At 36.3% G+C, this 27266-nt stretch overlaps 3 protein-coding genes and 1 pseudogene across 3 annotated transcripts; 2 read left to right on the plus strand and 2 right to left on the minus strand.

The window, feature by feature from the left end:
• Positions 1–2639: 2639 nt before the first annotated feature.
• On the minus strand, positions 2640–4810 carry DEFB129 (defensin beta 129). The gene is made up of 2 exons (XM_006195693.3): positions 4753–4810; positions 2640–3095 (listed from the first exon to the last, which is right to left on the minus strand). Exons 1-2 carry the CDS (start codon positions 4808–4810, stop codon positions 2650–2652), a joined length of 504 nt encoding a protein of 167 aa, XP_006195755.2. The 3' UTR covers positions 2640–2649.
• A 7473-nt stretch (positions 4811–12283) lies between these two features.
• On the plus strand, positions 12284–13609 carry LOC102514609 (annotated as a pseudogene).
• A 2324-nt stretch (positions 13610–15933) lies between these two features.
• Positions 15934–17593, plus strand: DEFB128 (defensin beta 128). The gene is made up of 2 exons (XM_032462048.1): positions 15934–15982; positions 17341–17593. Exons 1-2 carry the CDS (start codon positions 15934–15936, stop codon positions 17574–17576), a joined length of 285 nt encoding a protein of 94 aa, XP_032317939.1. The 3' UTR covers positions 17577–17593.
• A 2399-nt stretch (positions 17594–19992) lies between these two features.
• On the minus strand, positions 19993–21846 carry DEFB127 (defensin beta 127). Its single transcript, XM_006192545.1, has 2 exons — positions 21798–21846; positions 19993–20246 (listed from the first exon to the last, which is right to left on the minus strand). Exons 1-2 carry the CDS (start codon positions 21844–21846, stop codon positions 19993–19995), a joined length of 303 nt encoding a protein of 100 aa, XP_006192607.1.
• Positions 21847–27266: the final 5420 nt, after the last annotated feature.

A 27266-nucleotide genomic window follows, 5' to 3' on the forward strand; every position in this document is an offset into this window, starting at 1 on the left:
CAATAGCAATAATGCTGTAGCTAACAACTTAGTACATGTCCTCTTAGGACCTGGGTAAGACTATCTTTGGGGTATCTTGAGGACTAGAATTCTTAGGTCATAAGATAAATGTGTAATGAATTTGAATAAGTAGTAGCAGATTGTGCTCTAAAAAGAGGGCCTGGCCATACTTCTAAAGGCAGTAGTATTTGAGGATTCCCCTATTCCTACATCTTCTCTGACTATGCCTTTATCCAGTTTTCTAATTTTACCAATACTGTTATCACAATTTTGAGAATAATTTATCATTTTGTGTAGAATTAACCTGCTACTGGCAAAAGTAGGAAAGATTCAGCTTCATACATAGTTTGGGGGTAGGGTAGCAGTATATTGATGGATTGATTGCTTGACTGATGGCTCACTGTGCAGTGCTAGTATAGAAGCAGTGCTAGTTAGTGGAGTGTTCATGGGCTTCTAATCTAATCAGTCTGGGTTTGAATAGTGTCTCTAAGAAGTTAAAAAATGCAGAGTCACACAGCCCTTGAATGGTAGGGTTTGGGGGCAGCATTAGATGAGGCAGGGTGACTCCTAATCTCATGGAGTGGCAGAGTCTGGGGAGTGTACTAGGATGTGCTGTGAATCCCAAGGGAGAACTTGCGGTCACCATGGGGCTCCCAAAGCTTAAAAAAGGCCCTTCTTTGCCTTTAAAATAGAAAACAAGATGTTTTCACCAAGAATATTAACAAATTGCAAGGGTGACTAGTTCTGGCTTCTCTGCATTAAAGAATGGCCAATTTGTCTGGGAACTGTAGCCTGTACTATGGCTGGCCTTGGGTCAAGCTGATTAGGAAGGTTCTATTACTATAATCAAAGGGAAGAACAGATATTAGAAATACCATATTCATTACAGTGCATGTGGGATTTCTCTAAGGAAAAGGATTTTCCCCAGTATCATTCATCCTGAGAAGAGATGGGTGAGTTCTATGATAGGAAGTGAGAACTCAAAAGAAAGTCTTAAACTTAGGCAAGAAGTTTTCTCTTCTTTCTGTGGGTGGAGAATGAAGAGGGGACACCAAATGTGGGAAGATAAGCTGGACTTTCAGAATTTGGCAAATAGCTGTAGCAGGGAGGGAATCTAACACTATAAGATATACTTGGGATTCTTCCAGGAACACATATTTAGCAGGAGTTCAAATTATTCTTTCTGAGGCAGCTCTTCTCTGTTGTATAAACACTTTGGCCATATCTTAAAAAGTTGCACTCTAGTATTACGGTGGGGCATTGTGGGAAAATCCTTGTCTTCCTTAGAGTGACACTGTAGTAAAGAACCAGTAGGTTAAAAAAAGGTGGTCTATATATTGAAGGAGATGATATGTAGTAGAGAGGGACATATTAAAAAATTGGACTCTGGGTCTATGTTATTGTAATTTGAGCAATATAAGTGAAGTGTGACCTGGGATATACGAAAGTGCATTCTGGAATATAATATAATGTTTACATCTCCATTTTATGCATGAATAAATGAGTGCTCATATGTGAATAAGTGATTTGTTTAAGGCCATAGAGCTAAAAAGTGCCGGAACAAGAATGCTACCCCAGGAGCAATGGACCTGAATCTCTATACTCTTAATTTCTGTACCACAGCCCTCAGAAATATGGCTGTCTTCTTCAGATTAGCACACCCCCATTGCCTAATAGTCCTACAGCTACTTGTGCCCTCAGAACTCTAACCAGGTGCCATTCAATATGGTAGCCACTAGCCACATAGGACTATTGGGCACTTGTAATATGGCTAGTATAAATTAAAATGTGCTGTCACAGTAATGTACATGAGATTGCAAAGACTTAGTACCAAAAAGAAATGCAAAATATCTCAAATAATTTTAACATTGATTGCATATTGAAATGATGTTTTGTATTTACTGCATTACATAAAATGTATTGTTAATATCCACTTCACTTACTTACTTTTACCTTTTTTAATGAGGCCACCAGAAAATTAAAAATTACCTATATGGTTTGCATTTGTGGCCTGTATCCTGATTCTATTGGAAGCACTGCTCTACCTATTACCTGTTTTCCTGTTGGGAGTCTTGTTGAAGATGCCTTGACTCAGAGATAGAAGTCATATATCTTTACCCACTTCTTCCTCCCCTCATCCCCCCATATTTTTATCTTAAGTAGCTCCATGAATTTAGGTTATGTTTTTCTGTGGAGAAGGCAGACTTGCTCCTCCCCACATTCTGTTTTTCCTATGGGAAAAATCTATGAAAAAAGAAAATATTCCTACTGTTTTGATTCCTATTGCCCCAAGAAAAGCAACAATATGAGAACCATAAGTCCTTATTACAGAGGCTTACTTTGGGTCATCCATTGGCCAAATTCAATGTTGTAGTCAGCATTCCTATTCCTTGCTTTCTCCTGGGCAGGTAAACTAAAATTCTATCACTTTGTAGCCCTGTCTCCTTTGTGAGACTCCTGTGAGAATGATAACATCATGTAAACTGTGGGTGCTTAAATAGTGTTTATTGAATGACTGATGACAGAGAAAATAGTTCGACGTCTCATTTTATAGATAGCAAAGATAAAGAGGAACTTGGTGTTTTAAGGGAAAGACCCACATCCCTGCTCATCTGCTTCCTCCAGCTCCAGTCATGCTGTTGGCAGTGTCTATGGTGGTGGTGCTAGTGGCAGGGAGTCAGTGGCTGAATCTCTTCTTTCCTTGGTGTCACTCTTAGTAGAAGTAGAAGTGTGTGTAGTCTTTCTTGAGATCATGGGGTTGGCGGTGGCAGAGTCCCCAGCGGTGCCATTTGGGATGATGATGGTGTTGATGTTGGCAAAAGGGTTGGAACTTTTGATTTTGGGGAGAAGAGAGAAAATATGATACTTTGTTTGCATCATTAAGCTAGAATTCTTGGTAGTTTTTAGCAGTTTCTGGGAGTCTTCTTCAAGTCCGTGGAGCATTTCATTCTGCAGGTAGCTTTTTATTAATTGAACCACTTTTGGTCCAATACAACATTTTTTCTTTCTGCATTTCTCTACCTCTTTTTCATCCATGGCACAGTGGTCTTTGCATCTCCCAAAACCCATCACACATCTTCCCAAGCCAAAGTATTCTGCACAAAGGAAAGAGAAAACCAATAAGCTGCAGTTAATAACTAGATCTGATGTTAAAATTGCTTGAGCAGGAAGAATAAAGTTAGAGGGAGTTTGTTAATGCTAAATTTTAAGTACAGTGGTTAGACTGTTGATGGAGGCAACTGGCAGGCCAAGAAAGTCTTTGTACACCTCTGAAATCTCAAATAAATCTTTAGTCTCCCCTCAATGAGTAATTTAAAAAATCTAGGGCACATAGAGGAAAGAAAAAAAGGGAACTCAATTATTTGCTTCAGGATAAGATTTTAGACCTCCAGTATAACCACTTAGACGCTTGTAGGATATCACTCTCTCCCCGTGATCCTAGAAAATACTGACAAGAGTAAAATCTGTCATAAAACTAATCCAAGAAAGAATGTCCAAAGAGAATCAATAGGACTTTCAACAGTTCTGGCTTCTTGCCAAATCCAGTGGTCCATTACCTCATCTTGTTTGTGGTTCCAGGGGTCGCGTTCTATCATTTTGGGCCTCCCTGGACACTATGTCCTTCAGATGTTTTATCATAGCCTTAACCTCATCTCTGTGACGATAACTCCCACATTGTTATCTGCATCTCTAAATTCCCTTCTTAGTTTAGTACCTCATCTTCATCTGCAGGATGATTTTTCCATCCCAATGTTTCATCATTTTTTTTTTCCAAATCAAGAAACTTCTCTCTCACTCATCTTAGTTCAACTGATTTTCCAAAAATCACAAGAAATTTATGTAGTGCCTGATGTTGACGTACCTTTCACTATTGTTTCTCACCAAAGACAACACAGTAAAATTCTTGTATTCCAAGCAGCTACATTGATTAACCCTACTTTCTCATGTGGAATTTGTGGTTCAAGGTAGCTGACTGACTTTACCCAAGATGACACAGCCATACTTGCTTATATTATAGCCCTTCTCTTAGGGCCCCAAGATTAAAAAAATTACACTTTGACTCTTTTGTTCTCTCTTCCTTGACCCATTTCCCAGTTATTCCAAATATTCGGGTGATTCTTATATTCTGAAACAAGTCTCAATGCTTCTGTCTTTTTTTCAAAAAACAGTGACCAGTCCTCTAATTCAGCCTTTTGCCACGATGTGTTTCTAGATGCAGATATGGGTACTTTGGGGATTTCCGAGAAGACAAAGGCTGAGGGAAGGAATGAATCTCTGTAAAATTCTGTAAAATTTGAGATGGAGACCTGTTTACTGGATCCTAAGAGGAAACTGTTTATGAGCATAAGGGTAAGAACTTCCTCCTTATTACACCAGGGTACAAACGGATAGGAACCTTTACTTCAAGAGATGGTTTAAATTAGAAATAGAGCAAAATGTCATCTTGGGCTGAGTCCCAGATGATAGCTATGTAAAGGGCAGGAAGGCAGTTTTCTATGTTTGATCGTTTCTGAGTACACAAATAATACCCTGCTTTCTCCATAGCTCCCTGTGTGTGCCCATCAGACAGTCTGGGACAGAAGCCTATGGGGATACCTGGGGGATGGTGCATAACTGATGCAGTAGGTTAACTTTTCAGCTGTATCTTTGGGCACCTCATCTTTCAGTATCTCTCTGGGCTCTCATTGTCATGGACAGCCAAATCCCTGCTTTCTCACACCAGCCCCTCTTAAACCCAGGATTCCACATTACCTGTGTTCACCTGGTACTGTAGCATGAGACTGGCAAAGATAGGAAAAAGGAGCTTCATGCCTGTGTGCCAGAAAGGAAGCCTTGTATCTGGCTGGTTCTTGAGCTCCAGCCTTTATTGGCTTCTTCCTGGCCTTAGGCCATGAGCAGTGAAGTACAGCGAAAGCTCACAGCAATTGTGTTTTCTGTGATTCAGTTTGAGAACAGCTCTTCCTGCACATTTCATGTAACAGATTTCCTGTTCTTGGTCCTGGCAGGAAATATAAGACACATGAAATGCGAAGGAAAATACAAGCCCTTTGCATCTCTCCTTCTTAAGGCTTTTTCAGGACAAGAATAATGTATTTGCTTCCCTATTTGAGCCTAATTATGTGTAAGGCACTTAGTGTGTGAGATTCAGAAGAGCAGAACTTGCTATAACCATGGATCCTGGAGGATAGAGACTCTGTCTTTTTTGTACTCTTGTCTCCAATGGCCAGCATGGGTACTGAATCAACATAAGAACTCAGTACATGTTTGTTGAATGAGTTTGTGGGAGGCAGCTCTTGGCATAACTTTAACTTCATTAAAAAAAATTGATATATAATTGACATATAACATCATATTAGTTTCAGGTGTACCTCATAATGATTCAATATTTGTATATGTCCTCAGAAGTAGAATTGCTGGATTATATGGTAGTTCTATTTTTAATTTTTTGAGAAGCTTCCATATTATTTCCATAGTGACTGAACGAATTTACATTCCTACCAACGGTGTACATAGGTTCCCTTTTCTCCTCATCATTTGCATTCTTGCCAGCACCTATCTCGTCTTCTTAATGATAGACATTCTAACAGGTGTGAAGTGATGTCTCATCATGGTTTTGATTTGCGTTTTCCTGATGGTTAGTGATATTGAATATCTTTTTATATATCTTTTTGGCCATCTGTATGTCTTCTTTGGAACAATATCTATTCAGATTCTCTGCCCATTTTTAAAATCAATTTCTTTTGCTACTGAATTGAGTTCTTTATATAATTTGGATATTAACCCCTTATCAGATATATGATTTACAAATATTTTCTCCCATTTGGTAGATTGCCCTTTCATTTTGTTGATGATATTCTCTGCTATACAGAAGCTTTTTAATTTGTTGTACTCCCCTCTTGTTTATTTTTGATTTTGTTAACCTTTGCTTTTGGTGTCAGATCCAAAAAATCACCACCAAGACTGATATCACGGAGCTTATGTTTTCTTACAAGAGTTTTATGATTTTAGTCTTTTCAAGTCTTTGAAAACATTTTGAGTTAATGTTTGTGTATGATGTAAGATAGTGGTCCAGTTTCATTCTTTTGCATGTGGCTGTCCAGTTTTCTCAACACCGTCAGTTGAAGAGACTGTCTTTTCTCTGTTGTATATTCTTGGCTCATTTGTTGTAAGTTAATTGACCCCATATGTGTGGTTTTATTTAAGGTCTCTCTTCTTTCTGTTCCACTGTTTATATGTCTGTTTTTATGCCAGTACCATACTTCTTTGATTACTATAGCTTTGTAATATAGTTTGAAATCAGGGAGTGTGATACATCCAGCTTTGTTCTTTGTCACTATTGCTTTTCTGTTTGGGGGTCTTCTGTGGTTCCATAAAGGTTTTAGGATTGTTTGGTTTAGTTATATGGAAAAAAAAAACCATTGGAATTTTGATATAGATTGCATTAAATCTATAGATTGCTATGGGTAGTATGGACATTTTAATAATATTAATTCCTCCTATTCATGAGCATGGCATATCTTTCTATTTATTTATGTCTTTTTCAGTTTCTTTCATCAATGTCTTCATGTTTCAGTGTTTTCAGTGTACAGATTATTTTACCTCCTTGGTTAAATTTATTCCTAAGTATTTTACTTTTTGATGCAATTGTAAATGGGGTTGTTTTCTTAATTTCTGTTTCTAATAGTTCATTATTAGCGTATAGAAATAACAGATTTTTGTTTATTGATTTTGTATTCTGAAATTTTACTGAATTTGTTTGTCAGTTCTACTAGTATTTTTGGTGGAGCCTTTAGAGTTTATAAAAATATATAATATTAGTTCATATGCAAATAGTGACAGTTTTACTTCTTCCTTTCTGATATGGATGTTTTTTATCTCTTTTTCTTGTCTAATTTCATGGCTTTAACTTCCAATATTATGTTGAATAAAAGTGACAAGAGTGGGAATTCTTGTCTTGTTCCTGATCTTACAGAAAGAAATTTCAACTTTTCATCATTGAGTATAATGTTAGGTGTGGGCTTGTCATATATGGCCTTTATTACATTGAGACATGTTACATACTTTGTTAAGAGTTTATATCTTAGGTGAATGTTGAATTTTGTCAAATGCTTTTTCTACAGCTATTGAGGTGATCATATGATTTTTATCCTTCATTTTGTTGATGTGATGTATCATGTTGATTGATTTGTGGGTGTTGAACCATCCTTGCATCTCTGGAATAAATCTCACTTGATCATAGTTTGTGATTCTTTAAATGTATTGTTGAATTTGGTTTGATAATATTTTATTGGGGATTTTTGCCTCTATGTTCATCAGTTATATTGGTCTGTAATTTTCTTTTCTCATGGTTTCCTTGTCTAGTTTTGGTATTTGGGTAATGTTGGTCTCATAAAACGAGTTTGGAGGTGATTCCTCTCTTCTATTGTTTTGGAAGAGTTTGAGAAGGATTGATACTAATTTTTCTTTCAATGTTCGATAGAATTTACTGGTGAAGCCACCTGGTCTTGGATTTTTGTTTGTTGTGAAGTTTTTGATTACTGACTCAATCTGCTTACTAATTCATCTGCTCAGATTTTTAATTTCAACATGATTCAGAATTGGTAGGTTGTATGTTTCTATGAGTATATACTTTTTTTGCATTGTCCAATTTATTGGTGTATAACTGTTCACAGCAGTCTCTTATGATCCTTTGTATGTCTGTGGTATCAGTTATAATGTCTCCTTTTCTTTTTCTGACTTTATTTACTGTATTTGACTCTACACTCGTAATTTCCTGGTGAGTCTAGCTAAAGTTTTGCCTATTTTATCTTTTTTTTTTTAAATTGAAGTACAGTCAATTACAATGTGTCAGTTTCTGGTGTACAGCACAGTGTCCCAGTCTTGCATATACATATATATATATTCATTTCATATTTTTTCCATTAAAGGTTATTACAAGATATTGAGCATAGTTCCCTGTGCTATACAAAAGAAACTTTTTAAAAAATCTATTTTTATTGCCTATTTTATCTTAAAAAGTCCAGCTCTTAGTTTCATTGATCTTTTCTATTGTCTTTTTAGTCTTTAATTTTAAACAGTTAGAGTGCCAGATGTGGAATTCAAACACTTCACTCTTTAGGGAGAAGCTTAGGGTTGTGAGTTCCTGCCCAAATGTAGGTTGCTGCACTGAGGGTGAGGTTTACGGCAAGATCGTGTCTTAGCTTCCCCCACCTGCTTTGATGCTTTCTTGTTTGCCCCATGTATAGGAGTTGCTCAGCTAGTTTTTTCTGAGAGGAAACTGTTCTGTACGTAGCTATAGATTTGATGTGTCCATGGGAGTGGGTGAGTTCCGGATCCTCCGGTGTCACCATCATGAACCAGACCTTCTTGTTTTTCTTTTGATTGATTGAATATTTTCCTTAAGTTTTTTCCCATCCATTGGTCAGAAAGTACACACTCTATTTTCATTCATTTAATCGTTAACTTAGAAATTTTATTATACATACTCAACTATCAAAATCTTAAGTTAATTAGTATCTTTCTCCTCCCTGCAAAGACTAAAAACATAGTAACTCCACCTCTCCTGATTTATTCATAATGGATTTTGTGTATTTTAGTTGCATCATTTTAAACCCAAAGCACTAATATTATTGTTATTTTATAAATCAATTTTTTCTCCTGGTAATATTCCATGATCTGAAATGAAGTCAACTTTGATATTAATTATAGCCACTCCAGCTTTCTTCTGATTGGTGTTTGTATGGTATATTTTTTCCACCCTTTTATTTAGAGTCTACTTATATTACCATGTAAAATGCATATATATATTTGTAAATAGCACATAGTTAAAAAAATCCATTCATGCTTAACGTCATTTATTGTTAGGGAAATGCAAATCAAAACCCCAGTGAGATACCACTTCACAGCCACTGAGATAGCTACTATTAAAAAAAAAAAAAAGGCAGGGGGAAGGGTGTAGCTCAGTGGTAGAGCACATGCTTAGCATGCACGAGGTCCTGGGTTCAATCCCCAGTACCTCCATTAAAATAAATAAATAAATAAACCTAATTACTCCCCCAAATAAAAATAAAAAATAAAGTAAACAACAACAACAACAACAACAAAGGAAATAGCAAGAGTTGCTGAGGATGTGGAAAACTGGAACCCTCGTGCTCTGTTGGTAGGAATGTCAAACAGTACAGCCACTATGGAAAATAGTATGGCAGTTGCTCTAAAAATAGAACTACTGTATGATCCAGCAATTCTACTGGGTATATACCCAACCAAAATAATTGAAAGCAGGATCTAGAAGAGATATTTACACACTTATATTCACAGCAGCATTATTCGTAGTAGTCAAAAAGTAAAAGCAATATGATATATACATATGATGGAATGTCATGCATATTTTAAAATGAAGGACATTCTGACATGTGCTGTATGATATATGCATATGATGGAATGTCATGATATACACATATGATGGAATGTCATGCATATTTTAAAATGAAGGGCATTCTGACATGTGCTGTACCATGGATAAACCTTGAGGACATTATACTACATGAAATAAGCTGAATTTCACAATTAAGACAAATACTGTGTGATTCTACTTATATGAGGAACCTTACAACCATCAAGTTCATACAGACAGAAAGTTGATGAGAGGAGGGGAAAATGAGGAGTTGTTTAATGGATAAAGAGTTTCAAATACGCAAGATAAGAAGTACTCTGGGAATTGGTTGCACAATAGTGCGAACTTAACATTAGTACTTAGTGTTTGCCATCTTAACTATTTTTAAATATATAACTCGGTAGTGTTAACACTAGTTAAGATGGCAAATTTAATGTTGTTAATAAAAAGAAATGAATTATCAATAAATATATGCCACAACATGGATGAATCTAAAAATAATTATGAGTTAGAGAAATCATACTGAAAAAGAATTACACCATACAATTCTATTTATATAAACTTCTAGAAAATGCAAACAATCTATAATGACAGAGCAGATCAGTGGTTGACTGGATGGGAGATAAGAAAGGTCAGGAGAGAGGAATTACAAAAGGGCAGAGAGAAACTTTTTAGGGTGATGGGTATGTTCATTACTTTGATGGTGGTGATGGTTTCACAGATGTATACATATGTCTTACATATAAATTTGTGCATTTTAAGTAAGTGCAGTTTATTGTATGTCAGTTAAACAAGGCTCCCTTTTCTTCTTTTTTTTTTTTTACAAAAAGACAGACCACCACCGTTACCAGCAGAAAAAAACAGAACTTAGTGCATGAAGATTTTCCTGAGAGGCATCTTCAATATCTGTTTTCTCAAAGACTTTACCTTATTGTGCAGTCATTTCAGCTTTCTCCTGAACTTTGTTTCTTTTTATTATCTTTCCCTTAATCAGTTCTTTTAGAGTATATTCTTTTTGTTGTTGTTAATTTTGAGCTTCTTTGTTTATTTGATCTCAGATATGTTTTTCTTATCTTCAATAAAATGTCTCTGAAATATTGCTTGTGGTATATACATGGTGCCCAGTAAATATTTCATTATTTATAACACTTCTAGGACTATAATATGTAAGATTTCAGTAAAAGAATAACGTTCTTAATAAGGGATGGCCCAGTATTTCAAAAAATGTTCAGCTGTTTGAAATAGTTTCTTTTCTTTTTCCCTTCATTTTGGAACTTGCCCCATTATTTTTTGCTGAAATATTTCAAGGTAAATTACAAACATCATGATATTCCATGTCTGTATATCCTAGTAAACATTTTTGAAAAGTAAGAGTTATTTTCCAACATAACCAACATAATAGTATCATCATACTTAGCAAAATTAATAAAATTTCCTTAGTAGTAAACACTACTTAGTCCATTTTCAAATACCTCCAACTGGTATGTTCAAGCTAAAATTCACTCCAGGACCAGTCAATTTAGAGCTTTCTCTTAACATAGCATTTGCTTGACACAGGTGTTCTAGGAGTGTGGTTGGGACAATTTGCCTGTCCATTGAAGTGATTTTTTTCTTAATTTTAGAAGATACCGTGTACCTAAATATTTTGAGAGTTGTCTACACAGGTTATTTTTACTATTAAGTTTTTTAATATATTAAAATTTTTACTATTAAGTTTTTACTATAGACTATTACTATAATAGCCTCTAATTTCTTCTGAAGTTTTAAAAGTGTCCCTTGATATTAGAGAATTCTTTTGTTAACATTTTGAAGTCTCTAGATGTGCATGGACCATGCAGAACAATTATCGAAGTGGGATGCTCATCGTTTCCTGAGAGCTGTCCTGACGTTTTGGAATTTTGAATGTTTGGACAGCTAGTAAAAAGATTTGCTTTGTCCACTAGGTGGTACTTGAAACCCAGAATACCTAAATTTGACACTTGAATGGAAGACAGTGAAAACCAAGACTAGCTATTTACAGGGTTTATGACAGAAGAAAAGGGGAAAGATGCATGGCTGTAATGGGTTTTTCAAGGGCTGCAGGAATCTTGAATGGAGTATATCAACTGGGAAAAATAGGCCTAATATCTTCTGTTGCCTCTTGGTCTGATATGATCAAAGTAGGTCATGTACACAACTGTGACTAACCTGCAAGTTTACCCATAATTTTTGAGGCAAATCTATTTTATTGCTCCAAACATTTTATAATTATCTGTAACTATTGTTTAACACCTAAAATAATCAAGAGTAACTCTCCATAAGGTAAGTATTTTATTGAGCCTTTACCTAAATACATAGTTCTCTCAATAGATGCATTTTCAGAATAACATTTTACACTAAAATTATTTTGGTAGAATAATTTTTCTTCACTTTTCTGGACATCTGAAGTCATATGTGGTCCTTCTGGTTTCCTCACAAGGTTTCCTCACTTGATTACTGGCTGTAATTTAGCCTAGAGATAATGCTGATCTCTCTGGAGTTTTATCAAAAAAGGAAATGTATCTCTGGTTTAGATTTTAAAACTTTGGGAAACTCCCAGGGAAAAATCCCTGAAACTGAGTTATCAAAGGGTTTATTTTCTGGGCTAGAAGATACAAATTATCCTATGTGAATAGTCTCATTTCAGGTTTGGAAGCTGGTTGACAAAGTGTGTCCTTTCTGACAGTACATTTTTTTTTTAACAGTCACTTGGCCAAGTCATGAAATTATTCTAGATCATTGTAAGGCGTGCTGACATCTTGATGTGAGATTAACTATTGTTACTAGTTTTCTATTGGTGCTGTTACAAATTACAAAAAGTTGAGTGGCTTAAAGCAACACAAAGTTACCATCTTACAGTTCTGAAGGTTATAAATCCAAAATAGGTCTCACTGGATTTAAAGGCAAGATGGGCACGCTGCTGACATTGTCTTCTTCGGGCCACCCTTAAAGCCATGTCGAGAACTTTCTCTCCCCTGTGCACAATGGCAACTCTTAAGGAAAAACTGATTGCACCAGTTGCAGAAGAAGAAGCAATGGTCCCCAACAATAAGATCACTGTAGAGGGTGTTGGACAAGTTGGTATGGCATGTTCCATCAGCATTCTGGGAAAGTCTCTGGCTGACAAGCTTGCTCTTGTGGATGTTTTGAAAGATAAACTCAAAGGCGAAATGGTGGATCTGCAGCATGGAAGTTTGTTTCTTCAGACACCCAAAATTGTGGCAGATAAAATTACTCTGTGACCACCAATTCCAAGATTGTGGTGGTGACTGCAGGAGTTCGCCAGTAAGAGGAGAAGAATCACCTCAGTCTGGTGCAGAGGAACCTTAATGTCTTTAAGTTCATCATTCCTCAGATAGTCAAGTATAGTCCTGATTGTATCATAATTGTGGTTTCTAACCCAGTGGATATTTTCACATGTTACCTGGAAACTAAGTGGATTACCCAAGCACCATGTGATTGGAAGTGGGTGTAATCTGGATTCTGCTAGATTCCACTATCTAATGGTGGAAAAACTTGGTATTCATCCCAGCAGCTGCCACAGATGGATTTTGGGAGAACATGGTGATTCAAGCGTGGCTTTGTGGAGTGGGGTGAATGTGGCAGGTCTTTCTCTCCAGGAACTGAATCCAGAAGTGGGAATAGACAATGACAGTGAAAATTGTAAGGAAGTGCATACGTTGGTGGTAGAGAGTGCCTATGAAATCATCAAGCTGAAGGGACACACCAACTGGGCTGTTGGACTAAGTGTGGCTGATCTCATTGAATCCGTGTTGAAAAATCTCTCCAGGATTTACCCAGTATCAACGATGGTGAAGGGGATGTATGGCATTGAGAATGAGGTCTTCCTGAGCCTTCCGTGTATCCTGAATGCTCGGGGATTAACCAGTGTTATCAACCAGAAGTTGAAAGATGAGGAGGTCACCCAACTCAAGAAAAGTGCAGACACCCTGTGGGACATCCAGAAGGATCTAAAGGACCTGTGACTACTGGCTTCTAGTTCTAGGCTGTAGAATCTTTAAAACTACAGTGTGATTAACCATGAGCCTTTAGTTTTCATCCATGTACATGGGGCACAGTTTGCTTTTATCTCCCTAAATCTGTGAATCTGGGTTCACAGAATCAAAGCCTGTGCTTGATTTAATGCTTGCAATATGAGTCCTTAAACAAATACAATTAACGATCGTAGTGTGAAAAGAATAAAATAAAATAAAGGCAAGATGTCAGCTTTCTCCAAAGAAGTTATACAGATGGTCAACAGGCACATGAAAAGATGTTCATCACTAGTTATTCGAGAAATGCAAATCAAAACTACAATGAGGTATCATCTCACAGTGGTCAGAATGGCCATCATCAAAACAATAAATGCTGGAGAGGTGTGGAGAAAAAGGAACCCTCCTACAGAGTTGGGAATGTAAACTGGTGCAGCCACTATGGAGAATAGTATGGAGATGCCTTAAAAAATGAAAAATATAGTTACATATGATCCAACAATCCCACTCCTGGGCATGAATCCAGAGAAAACCCTATTCTGAAAAGACACATGTACCCCAATGTTTATAGCAGCACTATTTACAGTAGCCAAGACCAAACACCAGAGTGTTCACAGAGAGGTGAGATTATGAGTTATTTCTGTTTTCTCCCTTTTGTTTACCTGTGTGTCTAATTTTTCTAGCATGAAATGTTAATTAAACCTCCTCTCATCCCTAAATAAAGAACAATGGAAGAATCTTGCCTGACTCCCTCAGTCTTTGTAAGGGGGAATTAGTAATCCTGTTTCTTGCCTGGATTCAGCCTGTCCAACAGTTTGGAAAGACATCTTAAGTAGAATTCAGAGAATATGTCTAAGAAATGAGACACTTTTAAAGTTAATTTATAAGTAAGATATTAAAAGCAGTCTGTACTGCTATGGGTCACAGTGGGAAGTGCAGTAACAAATGTTGATAGGTGATTTTTAAACACTGATCATGACTAAAAAGCAACATTTCATTACCCATTCCATCCTACTCAAAGGGAAAATCTATTATGTGGCCACAAAGGGCTTTGAAAGTGAGAAGTCTGTGGGCTTCTTGTGCCTAGCCAAGATTGCATAAAGGCTCCCTGATATTAAAGAGTTGATACAGATGAACAGACAAACAGACTGTCTGTTGAAGTAGGCAAGCAGTGTTACTTCAGGAAATAGTAATGTCATCTGTGGAAATCATAAATGTGAATTCTCTCAATACAGGCTTTTCTCCAGGTGCTGTCACAGAAAGATATTTGGATGGGCCCTAATTACTATAAATTCAAGGTTCTAGTGCCCACAAATTATAAAACAAGGTAAACAGAATTCTTTAGGAAATGTCTTAATTAACTTCACTACTGTCTTGAATGTATTTTATTTAGCAATAATTTATTCAGTACTTTGAAATCATTCCATAATTATATATTGAGAATATAACACGAGTTTTCTGGTGTGCATTAAGAACTCCAAATTGAGTTGGACCAGTGGCCTGCCTTTGAGGGACTCACAGATTATTGCAAATGATTGGAACATGACATGGTGTGACCACCAACAAAAGATACAACAAAGATACCAACAAAAGATACATACAAGGTACAATGGTGACACAAAGAAGGGAGTCTACAGCTCTGTTAAGTTGAGTTAGGGAAGCTTTCACAGATGTGGAGATGATTGAACTTGGATTGAAGGAAAATTAGGAGCTCAACAGGGCTGATTAGGTAGTTGGGATAGGGGAGTATAATATAATTGGTAAAGAGGGATTTAAATGTGCAAAAAGACCATTATGGAAATAATAATTTGGGTAGGGGTGCTCACACTAATTTGGCAGAAATATAAGTGGCTCCATAAAATAACCCAGTGGAGGTGAGTGGGGACCAGTTCATAACAAATTGAACACTGTTCTAAAGATATTTGATCCTTTGAAAGATTTTTAGTTGTGAAATTGAGCTTTACTGGGTGGGTAAAACTTTATGGGAAACTCTGAAATAATATCAATGTATCTAGTCAAACCTAAAAGCAATCTTATTCTTAGAGAATTTTTTGGGAAGTTTCACACATTAAAAAAATTATTATTGGATATTCTTATGTGTCTACCTTGATTAGCTAATGATTCAGTTAATCTTCCAAATGGATTACCTTTGTGAGTGAAAGGTGGCAATAGCTGAGTGGGACATTGGACTAGGACTGTCCCATACAAACCAGAACATGTGACCAAGCCTGACCCAAGTGGGCTGATGGCCCAGGTGGAGGAATGATTGTTCCTGCTCTCTGAGAGCTCATATCTTGAGGAAAGAGGAGTAAGTAGGAGGTGGTGGAACATTCTGTGACCATGAAGTCCATATTTGGGAATGAAAGTGGGGTGGACTTGGATATCCTGTCTTTCCACATGGGTTAAAATGAGAGCTCAGAGCTCTGATAGCTCTCAAAACTCTGTCTCATCTTCAAAGACCGTGTGACTTTGACACAGATCACTGGACAAAGAATCCTGCTGCCTGTTTGTCTTGGGAAGTCAGTAAACATGAAGCTGTTTCTGGTTCTCATTATTCTGCTATTTGAGGTATCCAAAGGTAACTTGTCCAAATGTACCATGAAATTCTAGAAAATATTACTCTTCATAGGGGTGGGGTCAGGGCTTTCAAAATTGTTAATATCTTGCCAGCATCATCAAAATTCCCTACTGTTTGGGTGCCTGACTTGAGTCTCTGTCTTAGAAGACAGCATGGAGGGAGGTGAGAAATCAGGGCTTTGTACTCAGAGTCCTCTCCCAAGGTAGGAGTGAACCCATCATCTAGTTTTATATTTATAATGTTGAATATAGTTTTCACCCAGGAACCTGGCCATCTCTTTTTCCATTTAAATTCATTTTTCAGCCTATATTACAACAGTAATGAGAACAGTACAAGCTTTGGAGGCATGTAGATGTTAGGTTAAAATATGACTTCATCACTGGCTAGTCATATGGAATGAGTTAAGTATGCCCTTTGAAAATCAGTTTTCTCATCTGTCAAGTGAATATAATAACTCAATTTCTTAATGATTGTATTTCATGTGAGGATGACATGAGTTTACAAAAGTGAAGCACCAAGTTCATAGTAGTAGCTCTGTCAGTGAGAGTTCCCTTCTTCCTTGCTACTATAGAAGGCATGTTGTCTTTTTGTGGCCCTAAAAATATCTTTTAACCTTCAGAGATGCTCCTTGGTTCTGGAATTTACAATAGGGAGAACCGTGTCTTTGTTCTTCATCTTTATTCTGTAGGTTTGTCCACATTTGTGTACAAGGGCAACTAAAGAATTGGAAACAGGAGATTGAGGACCTTAATGCAGTACTCTGAAAAGGCAACAGTTTGGATCTCTGGAAGACAGATATGCATGGAATTGAGTTTGTTCCCAGATAGCACATTTATCCGAGATCAAAAGGAGGAGAGAGGGAGGGAGGGAGAGGGAGAGAGAGTCGGGGGAGGAATAGGCGGAGCTAGGTTATGAAGAAGTCACAGAGGCTGAATGAGCAAAGGAGTTTTCAACAGCAATAAATGATGAGACCCATGAGGTATTGGCAAAGGGAGAGCTCTGCTGACCTTGTCAGTGAGTGTGAAACGCAATTACACTGTTCACTTAAAAAGTTTTATCTGTGATGTTCTTTAAAAAGTTAATTTGGCTCTGAATTGTGCCATGATGACAAGTTGGTACTCTCTGAGGACACTGGACTGGGGTAGGCTGATGGAATGCTGACTTTGATATTGACTGGGAACCTGGGGTTTTGGAAGTCCTGCATTTGGGATGATTTTCAGGGAGGAGGCTTTGAATTTTCTCCTATCAGCATAAGATTCACTTTGGGACAATAGGAGGCCATAGCTTGTGGGGAACCATGTGACCCTTCTGCTCTGCCTCAGGAACTAATCTGGTGCATTGCTGTTTCCTGCGCACAGATGCAGCACGACCCAGAAAATGCTTTAATAATGTAGCAGGCTACTGCAAGAAGAAATGCGATCTGGGGGAAGTATTTGAAGTAGCATGTTCACATAGAAAATTATGTTGTGTTTACGAAGCGGACAACAGAAAAGCCCAAGAAGCCGCAAAGTTACCTGAACCTCCTTTGAAGCCTGATTTGAAGTTGGACTATATCATTTTACCCACTGTCACACTTGATACAGTTACACCGTAAACCAAGTGCTTGGTCTACCGGTCTCCGCTCTTCCTAAATCAAAAGTGCCACCTAATCCAACAGGCAGGGGCAAGAGATTTATCTACTACTTTTGTGAACTAGATTCCCCATATAATAAAGTCTTATGCTTTCCCCTGGATTTACTTATTAATGTATTCACTTATTATTTTGAACACTTCAAACATAAATGAATAGTTACCATGTTCCAGGCATTATCCTAGCAACATGGATGATGCAAAGATGAAGTGAACATTTGGTAGAGGTAGACGTTAGCCCCTCCATTTTCTATGTGAGGTAGTATTTCATAGCATTTCAGGTATTACTCCTCTTTTTAATGAAGTTTCTTAGGTTTAAGCAGATCTGAATGTTCCAACTTTGTGGGTGTGGGAATGGATACAGATGATTTTGCTAAACAACTGAGAATTGATTAGAAGAAGACAAGACATTTGAATATTTTCATACATTTATTGGGGCAAATCTAATGGGCGGTCATGACAGCTAGTGATAATTCCAATACATCCTTTAAAGCTCATTTAATGTGCATGCTCCATTTCCTTTTTTTAGTAGCAATTTGAGCATCCACTTGACACTATTAGACAAGCATTACTTTTAGAATTCTTAAACGCATTGCATAGTCTGTTTGTTTTAATAGTGTGAAATTTACAAACTTTTAGCTATTCAGATAAATAAGGTCTAGGGATCTAATGTTAAAAATACGGTGACTATAGTTGACAACACTGGATTGTATAACCGAAGTTTGCTGAGAGTAGAACTTAAGTGTTCTCACAAAACAGACAGACAAACAAACTTGTGGTAATGGATGTGTTAATTAACAAATGGAGAGGCTTCTTTTCATAATGTATACATCTATTAAATTACCACGATGCACACTTTATTTTTTTCCACATATAAGTGAGATCATATGGTATTTTTCTTTCTCTTTCTGGCTTACTTCACTTATAATGACAATCTCCAGGCCCATCCATGCTGCTGAAAATGGCATTATTTTATTCTTTTTTTATGTCTGTGTAGTATTCTGCTGTATATATATACCACAACTTCTTTATCCAGTTTTCTGTTGATGGACATTTAGGTTGCCTCCATGTTTTGGCTGTTGTAAATAGTGCTGCTGTGAACATTGAGATGTATGTGTTTTTTCAAATTGTATTTTTCTCTGTATATATGCCCAGGAGTAGGATTGCTGGGTCATATGTTAAGCTTATTTTTAGTTTTTTAGAGAAACTCCATACTGTCCTCCATAGTGGCTGCACTAATTTATATTCCCATTAACAATGTGGGAGAGTTCCTTTTTCTCCACACCCTCTCCAGCATTTATCATTTGTGGACTTTTAAATCATGGCCATTCTGACTGGTGTGAGGTGATATCTCATTGTAATTTTTTTTTCGATTTGGAAGTTAATCTTTTTCATTGTAATTTTGATTTGCATTTCTCTAACAATTAGTGATGTTGAGCATCTTTTCATATGCTTGTTGGCCATCTGGATGTCTTCTTTGGAGAGATGTCTATTTAGGTTTTCTGCCCATTTTTTTATTGGGTTGCTTGTTGTTTGACATTAAGCTGTACGAGCTGTTTGTATATTTTGGAAATTAGTCCCTTGTCAGTTGCATCATTTGCAAATATTTTCTCCCATTCTATAGGTTTTCTGTTCATTTTGTTGCTGGTATCCTTAGCTGTGCAAAAGCTTTTAATAGGTCCATTTGTTTATTTTTGCTTTTATTTCCATTACTCTAGGAGCTGGTTCAAAAAATATTGCTGTGATTTATGTCAAAGAGTGTTCTGCCTGAGTTTTCCTCTAGGAGTTTTATAGTATCTGGTCTTACATTTAGAACTAAAGAAATTAGACTTCCCCATAGTTCAACTTTGGGTACTCTATTCTTACACCAAACAAAGTACATCTATAGTCTCCTAAAATGTCCTATCTTTTCTAATTTCCTTCCATTTGTTGATTTTATTCTGTTCACTCAAATTGCCTTCTCTGCTAACACCTGTTGAAATCCTACACATTTCACAAGGCACCACTTTAATCCTAGATTCACTCACAAATTTTTCTGAATACACAGCTTCATCTTTCCCTCTCCTGAATTACATGTCTACTTTCCTGAGTTTCTTCATCCAGTCTTCCATGTTGTAATTTTTTTTTTCAGGGTACTAGTTATATCTTCTTTTCAAGGGGGAGGTTCTGAATTGTCCTTATCAATTCATCATTTGATATATTGAGTGTTCAATCTCTGATTAAAGAACAAATGAATCAGAAAACTGTCAATGAGCTTTATTGGAATCCCCTTTAAGGTCATTCTGGGGATCTAGGAACCAGAAGGGAGAAGATGTGGACTTCTTCACTTTAGTTTATCAGAATAGGTTGAGAAATAGACTAACAGAAAGTTGTGCTTGATTTTATGTAGACTTTTTCTTGGGGTTTGCATAATTGTGTTCATCTCCATAATAATCTTGAGGTAAAGTGACTGCATATGTCATTGGCTTTGGACGAGTTGGTTTCATAACTTTTTTACGTTCTTCTAGTTTCATGATATCGAGGCAACAATATCTCCCATTTTCACATAGCACTTCACGTATTTCTGTTGTTTTGCATATTTTCCTGCAGTATCCTTGTATATATTGACCCCAGCATTTCTTAAGTTGGTCAGTTACTGTGCACATAAAGAACAATAGGTCAAGGTCAGTGTTTGAGACTGAAAGGCAACTTTGGTCATGGGGAAGGCAGAGGACGTTTGTAGGGAGATTCGCAAAGCATATATCAGTAATATCGCACAGAAAATTCTCCAGGAGGGTAAACCTCAGTGTTTATGTTTAACTGATCACTCATATTTTGTTCCTCTAAGTATTCGGGCTTCCATCCAACATCTGGTGGACTTCACCAAGAGCACAGATCTTATTTGGGAAAATAAAGGCGCTGAATCCTGGATTTCAGGCTATGGAACTACGTTCCATCTGAGAACCTCAATAAATCTGCATCTGTTTAAATGCTTCCAGGGTACTACTTTCTTAACTACTGCCCAGAAAGCAATAATTTGTTACTATGTGTTTATGTCTGAATGGAACTCTGCTCTTGGGTTCATACTTGCTACCATGGTCAAGGATGACTTTTTTTTTGATCCAGTTGATATTTTTCCCCCCCTCAACATTCTTCCTCTCATATTACTTCTCACTATTGTACATTTTTGCCAATGAATATCTTCCTTTAGCTGCTATGTCATCATAATAATCTTGGACTTGTTTTGTCCTCTATGACTCCTCATTCTCTTTCTACCTCCAGAGGCAAGAATTCCTCCAGACCTCTTTTCACCTTGATATATATTCTTTCCTTCAGTGATCCTAAATATTTTCAACGATCTAAGAGCTAGGATGTTCAAATTTTGGCTTCAGGGCTTGTACCATCCTCTGGAGTAAACCCCAGAGGATGAAGACTGGGAACAAAGATGCTGCCTCCAACACCAGGTTCTAGACACTTTTTTGATTCTTAGGACTTTAAGGAGTTAGGGAAAAACTGTCATTATTCCTATAACAAGGGATAAATATAAGAGATCTGGTTTTGAAAGAGAAAAGAAAGCTAATTTTTCAGTTCCTTTGTATGTTGCAAAGCCCTATGTTAGATGTTTCACAAGTGTTCTATCATTTAATAACCCCCTGCCCCCATGAGCTAGGTGTCATTATCTCCACAAACGAGGAAACTGAGGCTCAAGGAGTCTTCACCTTTTATCCAAAGTTGACAAACTAATACACACTGAAGGCATGCTTCTCAAACCTGGATCCAAAGTTTGTTCTTCTTCCACTATTCACACAGTGTAGTATAATAGATTAAAAAATATATATATACATATATATAATATATGTATTACATATATATAATATCGGAGTGGAAGAAAATATGGCTTGATGCCAGAGTAAAAACTATATCCAAAGAAATAAGGGCATTCCCAGATATCTGGCTCATGTCTTTCTGTCATGCGTCCTTCCCAGAGGAAATTATGACCTCTTTTCAGCTTTATGAGCACTCCTTTTTAAGAATAGTACCATGGTAGAAGGCTTCAGGAAGAGAGAATTTCTGATGATATTGGATAGACTTCAGCTATTCCTAGGATCCTATCTCTTCCTACTGTGAATTATAAAATTCCCTTGGGTTCTTGAAAATATCCATCCCCTTGTTGATTTGAGTGAGCCCCAGGAAATCTCTGTATTACCTGTGAACTTCTGGAACAGCAGAATTGCAATGATCAGGAGAAGCCTCATGGCCAGGCTTTCCAGAGGATGTGGCAGGCAAACCTTTTGTCAAGTGAATTGCACACTATGTCACCTTCTTCAGAGACTTGGATTCTTATGCACTGAACCAGAACAGATGGTATGATACAAAGTGTGCCCCCCAAATTCTGAACTGTGGACTTTGTATCATGTGGGCAGGCACAGGAAATTTGGTTACCCACTTTACCCCCACATGGAATTCAGAGATGTTGATTTGATGCCATCCTGTAGGTTGGCATGCCATCACAGCTGCTGCCATTCTGTAGGTTGTAGACTGCTGGTGGGTAGAATCTGTTCTTTCTCTACTTTGGCTGTCTGCCCGGTGAGGCCAAGGTAAACATGTACTCACTTGCAAGAATGAATAAGGTAATAAAATAAATGAAGCTTATTCCATTTATTGCATTCAGCTGAGTCTAGGTCTCTGGGTGTTGTGTCTATCACTTCAGGCAGTATAGATGGTAGCTGAGTTTTATCCCCTTATCCTAGATAAATTTAATTTACTCACAGACAGGCAATACACAATGATGGAGGAATATAGGATGACTACAATAAAATTTTCATTTAGAAACAGCAAAAAAGGAGAGAAAAGACAGATAACATTGCATAAAGCAATGTTGGACCATAATAGCGAAGGTTTCTTTCCTACCAGTGTACAGAATTCTTTAGTCCATTTATATTCTTTCTGTTCTGCTCTCTGGGAAGACTTCCCTGTCCATTGATCTTCATGGACATATCTTGGAGGAGATTGGGAGAGAATTCTGGAGATTCTTCTACTTTAACAACACGTTTCCTATTAGTGCAGGTTTAGGAAACTGTGTGAATGATTTTGATACCCAGGCTTTGATTTCTATGGTATTATAACTCTTTTGAAAGATTACTGAATGATTAACAGACTTTCTTTTGAATTGCTTTCAGTCATTTTCATGTCAAGACCAATCCAGAAATCCTTTTGAATCATGGCAGTTCTTTTTAGACCCCAACTAGGACACTAGTTCCATCTATGGCATAAGCTTTTGGGGCCTATACTATCTACCACCATTAGCTTAACAATAATCTAACTCAGCCTCTGGCTGTAAACAGTTCAACACAATAGCCTCTAGGCAGTGTAAACGAACTAGTTGAGATTGATCACCGTAAATTTATAATAGTAATAATATGTTCTTTTGTATAAAGCCACCAGCAACACTTGTCTATATAAATACAGAAATATACAAACAGATAGTTGGGTTAATCCAGGTTTGTGGTGTGCCCAAGGACTTAAATGACTAAAAGAAGAGGAACAAAAGAGTCCTAGTTATTGGCTAGAGAGTTACTGAAGCAAATTATGGATTCTGTTGTAGATAGGGAGAGAAATATAGAGGCGGTAGGGCTGAAAAATAGATCTTTGAGTTTTGAAGATGAAAGAGTTTATATTAATAAGAAGTATTGCCTGTGCAATGGAGAGAACACTCTATATCTAATCTGCACTGTCTTCGTCACTAACTACTTGATTAGAAGACTCACATTCCTTTATCCCACAGATAACATTAAGAGTGCATCTTGGGGAAAAAATGGTGTGTCTCTGCTCCCGCTTCAGCAACGTGTGAGTGTTTGCATGTGTGTGTGCACATGTGTGTGTGTATGTCTATTATGTCCCCTGCTGCCAGAAGTCTATAAGCCTGGGAAACCTGCTAGATTGATCCCACAAAGCAGAGTCTTCTTTTCCACATCCTCTTAGGGTTAAATGGTAGGTGTTCCCATGAGCAAGATGGGATGAATAAAGAACATGATGTTTCTTAGTGAGGAAGAAATCACTAATCAGTACTTATTGTTAAATCTAAGGACCTCAAAGTCCAGTGAGATTTTCAAAAGTACAGATTGTTTTAATGTATTACTTATAAAAGAACTTAAGTATAATAAATTTCTGGATAACTACTCACCAAGCTCTATTGAGTTGAGAAGTTAGTAGAGCAAATTATTTGATTATTTAAATGGGTCAGCCAGGAAGTATGTTTGAAAGATTTTTACTTTATTTTCCCTTTTATGTCCATTAAAAACAGTATTTAAAAATAGTTATATTGTGTAGCATGTGCCTTATTATCAAGAATCTGGAAATACAGAAACAAAGAGAAGAAAGGAAATAACCAGCAGCATTACTACTAACTAAAGAAAACATCTGGAAACATGTTATATACCATTCTAAATGTTTTCTTCAGTAGAATTAAAATAGCTTTATTGTTTAACTCAAATATCAGCTTACGGGATTTTCCTGATTTAATAGGAAAGATATAAAACTGTCTCAAACTTTCACCAGTTGCATTACTTTGGAAAGCCTAGGGTCTTTCAAACTACTAATTCCAGAGATGTTTACATTGCCAGGGATACACTGGCCTTCAGGATTCTCTACCTTCATATGCTAACTCTGATTTGCACCATATTCACTCTGCCTGATGCAAAATTCTTCTTTAATGTCCAAAAAGAAAATAAAATCACACGTACTCAGCATTTTGGAATTTAGCAGAATTTATACAAGACTTTGGGAAGGAGGGCTATTGAGAAGATAATTAATTTGCAGTAACACGGTAACTTTCAAAAGGACAGGAAGATATCACTGAACTATTTTTTTGAACTATTTTTTTGATCTGACAGCTTTATTGTTATTTTTTAATTAAAAAATTTATGAAGCTATTCAGTCATTTGCTTATTTGTTATTGAAGTATAACTGACTTACAATATTATATTAGTTTCAGGTGTACAACATAGTGATTTCAATATTTTTATACATTACAAAATGATCACAGTGATAAGTTTTGTTACCATCTGTCATTATACATTATATATGCCTTTACTATATATTTGCCTTTGCCAGTGAGATTGTTTCTTCTGTATATTTTATTATTTCTAGTTGTGGCCCTTTCTTTTCCACTACAGGTATCTTTACATTTCTTGCTACAGATATTTTATAATTTTCTGCCAGTTATAAAACAAAGAGAAGGCTTCATACTATGTGGAAATTAAAACACAGTCTTAACCAATGGATCAAAGGAGAAATCACAAGGGAAATTGGAAAATGCTTAGAAATGAATTAAAATGAAGCACAACATACCAAAAGTCATGGGAGGTAGTGAAGCAGTGTTCAGAGGAAAGTTGATAGCAGTAAATGCCTCCATTAAAAAAGTGAAGGATCTCAAATCAGTAATCTATCTCTACACCTCAAGGAAGTAGGAAAAGAAGCCCAATCTAACACCAGCTAGCAGAAGGAAGAATTTAGTAAGAATGAGAGCAGACAAAAGTGAAACAGAGTGGAAGAACAAGAGAGGGAGTCAGCAAAACCAAGTTTTTTTCTTTGAAAAAAATCAACACAATTAACAAACCTTTAGCTAGACTGACTAAGAAAAAAAATAGAGAAATCTCAAAATTACTAAAGTCAGAAATAAAAGAGAGGACATTATTATAATTTTATAAAAATAAAAAGGATTATAAAACAATACTGGAATAACTGTATGCCAACAAATTAGATAATCTAGTTGAAATAAACAAACCCCTACTAATACACAAAACTGACTCGAGAAGAAAGAGAAAATCTGAATAGACCTATAGCAAATAAGATCAAATCTGCAATTAAAAAAAAAAGCCCCCTAACAAAGAACAGTCTGGACAAGGCAGTTAAACTGCTGAATTCCACCAAACATTTAAAGAATTAACATCAGTTCTCAAACAGTTCCAAAAAGATGAACAGGAGGGAACACTTTCTAACTCATTTGGTGAAGTCAGCATGGCTCTGATACTGAAACCAAAGACACTGAAGAAAAGAAAATTGTAGACTAATATACCACATGAATATAGATGAAGAAATATTTAATAAAATACTGGCAAAATGAATCGACAGCATATTGAAATGATTATACACCATGACCAAGTGAGATTTACCTCAGGAATGCAACAAGGTTTGTCATATAAAATACAATCAGTGTAAAACATCACATTAATGGAATGAAGATGAGTAACTCCACATGACTATCACAATTGATGTAGAAAAAGTATTTGACCCAGTCTAGCACTTTTTCATGTTTTAAAAAAACACTTAATAAACTAAGAATAGAAGGAACTTCCACAACATGGTTAAGGCCATATATGAAAAACCCGTATCTAACAATACTAATAGGTGAAAGAGTGAAAGCTTTTTTACTAAAGTCAGAAATAAGACATGAATGCCTGCTTGGTATTCAAGTTCTAGCCAGAGCATTTAGGGAAGAAAAAGAAACACAAGGCATCCAAATTGGAAAGGAAGAAGCAAGACTGTCTCTATTCACATATAACAATCGTGTATAGAAAACCCTAAATAATTCACAAAAAAAACTGTTAGAGCGAATAAAGAAATTCAGTGAAGTTGCAGGATACAGAATTTACACATAAAGATCAGTTGCGTTTCTGCACATTAGCAATGAAAAATATGCAAAGGAAATTAAGAAAATAATTCCATTTACAATAACATCAAAAGAATAAAATACTTAAATAAATTTAACCAAGTAGGTGTAAGACTTTATTCTGAAAATTCCAAAACATTGCTGAAGAATAACTAAATAGGTAGAAAGACATTTGTTTTCATGAATTAGAAGACAATATTGTTAAAATGTCAAATGTCAGTACTACCTAAAGCAATCTATGGATTCAGTTTGCCAAATTCCCAATGATGTGTTTTTTTCCCTCAGAAGTTTAAAAATTTATCCTAAAATTTGCGTGGAATTTCAAGGAACCTCAAAAAGGGAAAACGACCTTGAAGAACAAAGTTAGATGACTCATAATTCTCAGTTTCAAAACTGTTTGCAAAGCTACTGTAATCAAAACCATGTGGTCCTGGCATAAGGATAGACATATAGACCAATAGAATAGAATCAAGAGCCTAGAAATAAACTCTCACATTTATGGTCTACTGATTTTTGACAAGGGTGCCAAGGCTATTCGAAGGGGAAAGAATAGTTTCCTCAAGAAATGGTGCTGGGAGAATGGAATACCCACTTGCAAAAAAATGAAGTTGGACTCTTACTTGTACCATTTACAAATATTAATTCAAATTTCTCCAAAAACCCAACCTAAGAGGTGAATCTAAGAGGTAACCCTCTTACAAGAAAAAAACAGGAGAAATCTCTATAACCTTGGATTTGGCAATGGTTTTTTTAAAATATGACATCAAAATAGAGGCAACAAAAGAAAAATAGATAAATTTGACTTCTGCAGAATTAAAAACTTGTGCATCGAAGAGCACTATCAGGAAAATGAAAAGACACCAATAGGAATGGGAGAAAATATTTGCCAATCATTTGTGTATTATGAGTTTAATATCAAAAATATATATATGTTCATGTATAACTGAAAAATTGTGCCCTACACTGAAATTTGACACAACACTGAAAAATGATTATAAATCAATA

The sequence above is a fragment of the Camelus ferus genome, chromosome 19 (assembly GCF_009834535.1).
Source record: "Camelus ferus isolate YT-003-E chromosome 19, BCGSAC_Cfer_1.0, whole genome shotgun sequence".
NCBI lineage: Eukaryota > Metazoa > Chordata > Mammalia > Artiodactyla > Camelidae > Camelus > Camelus ferus.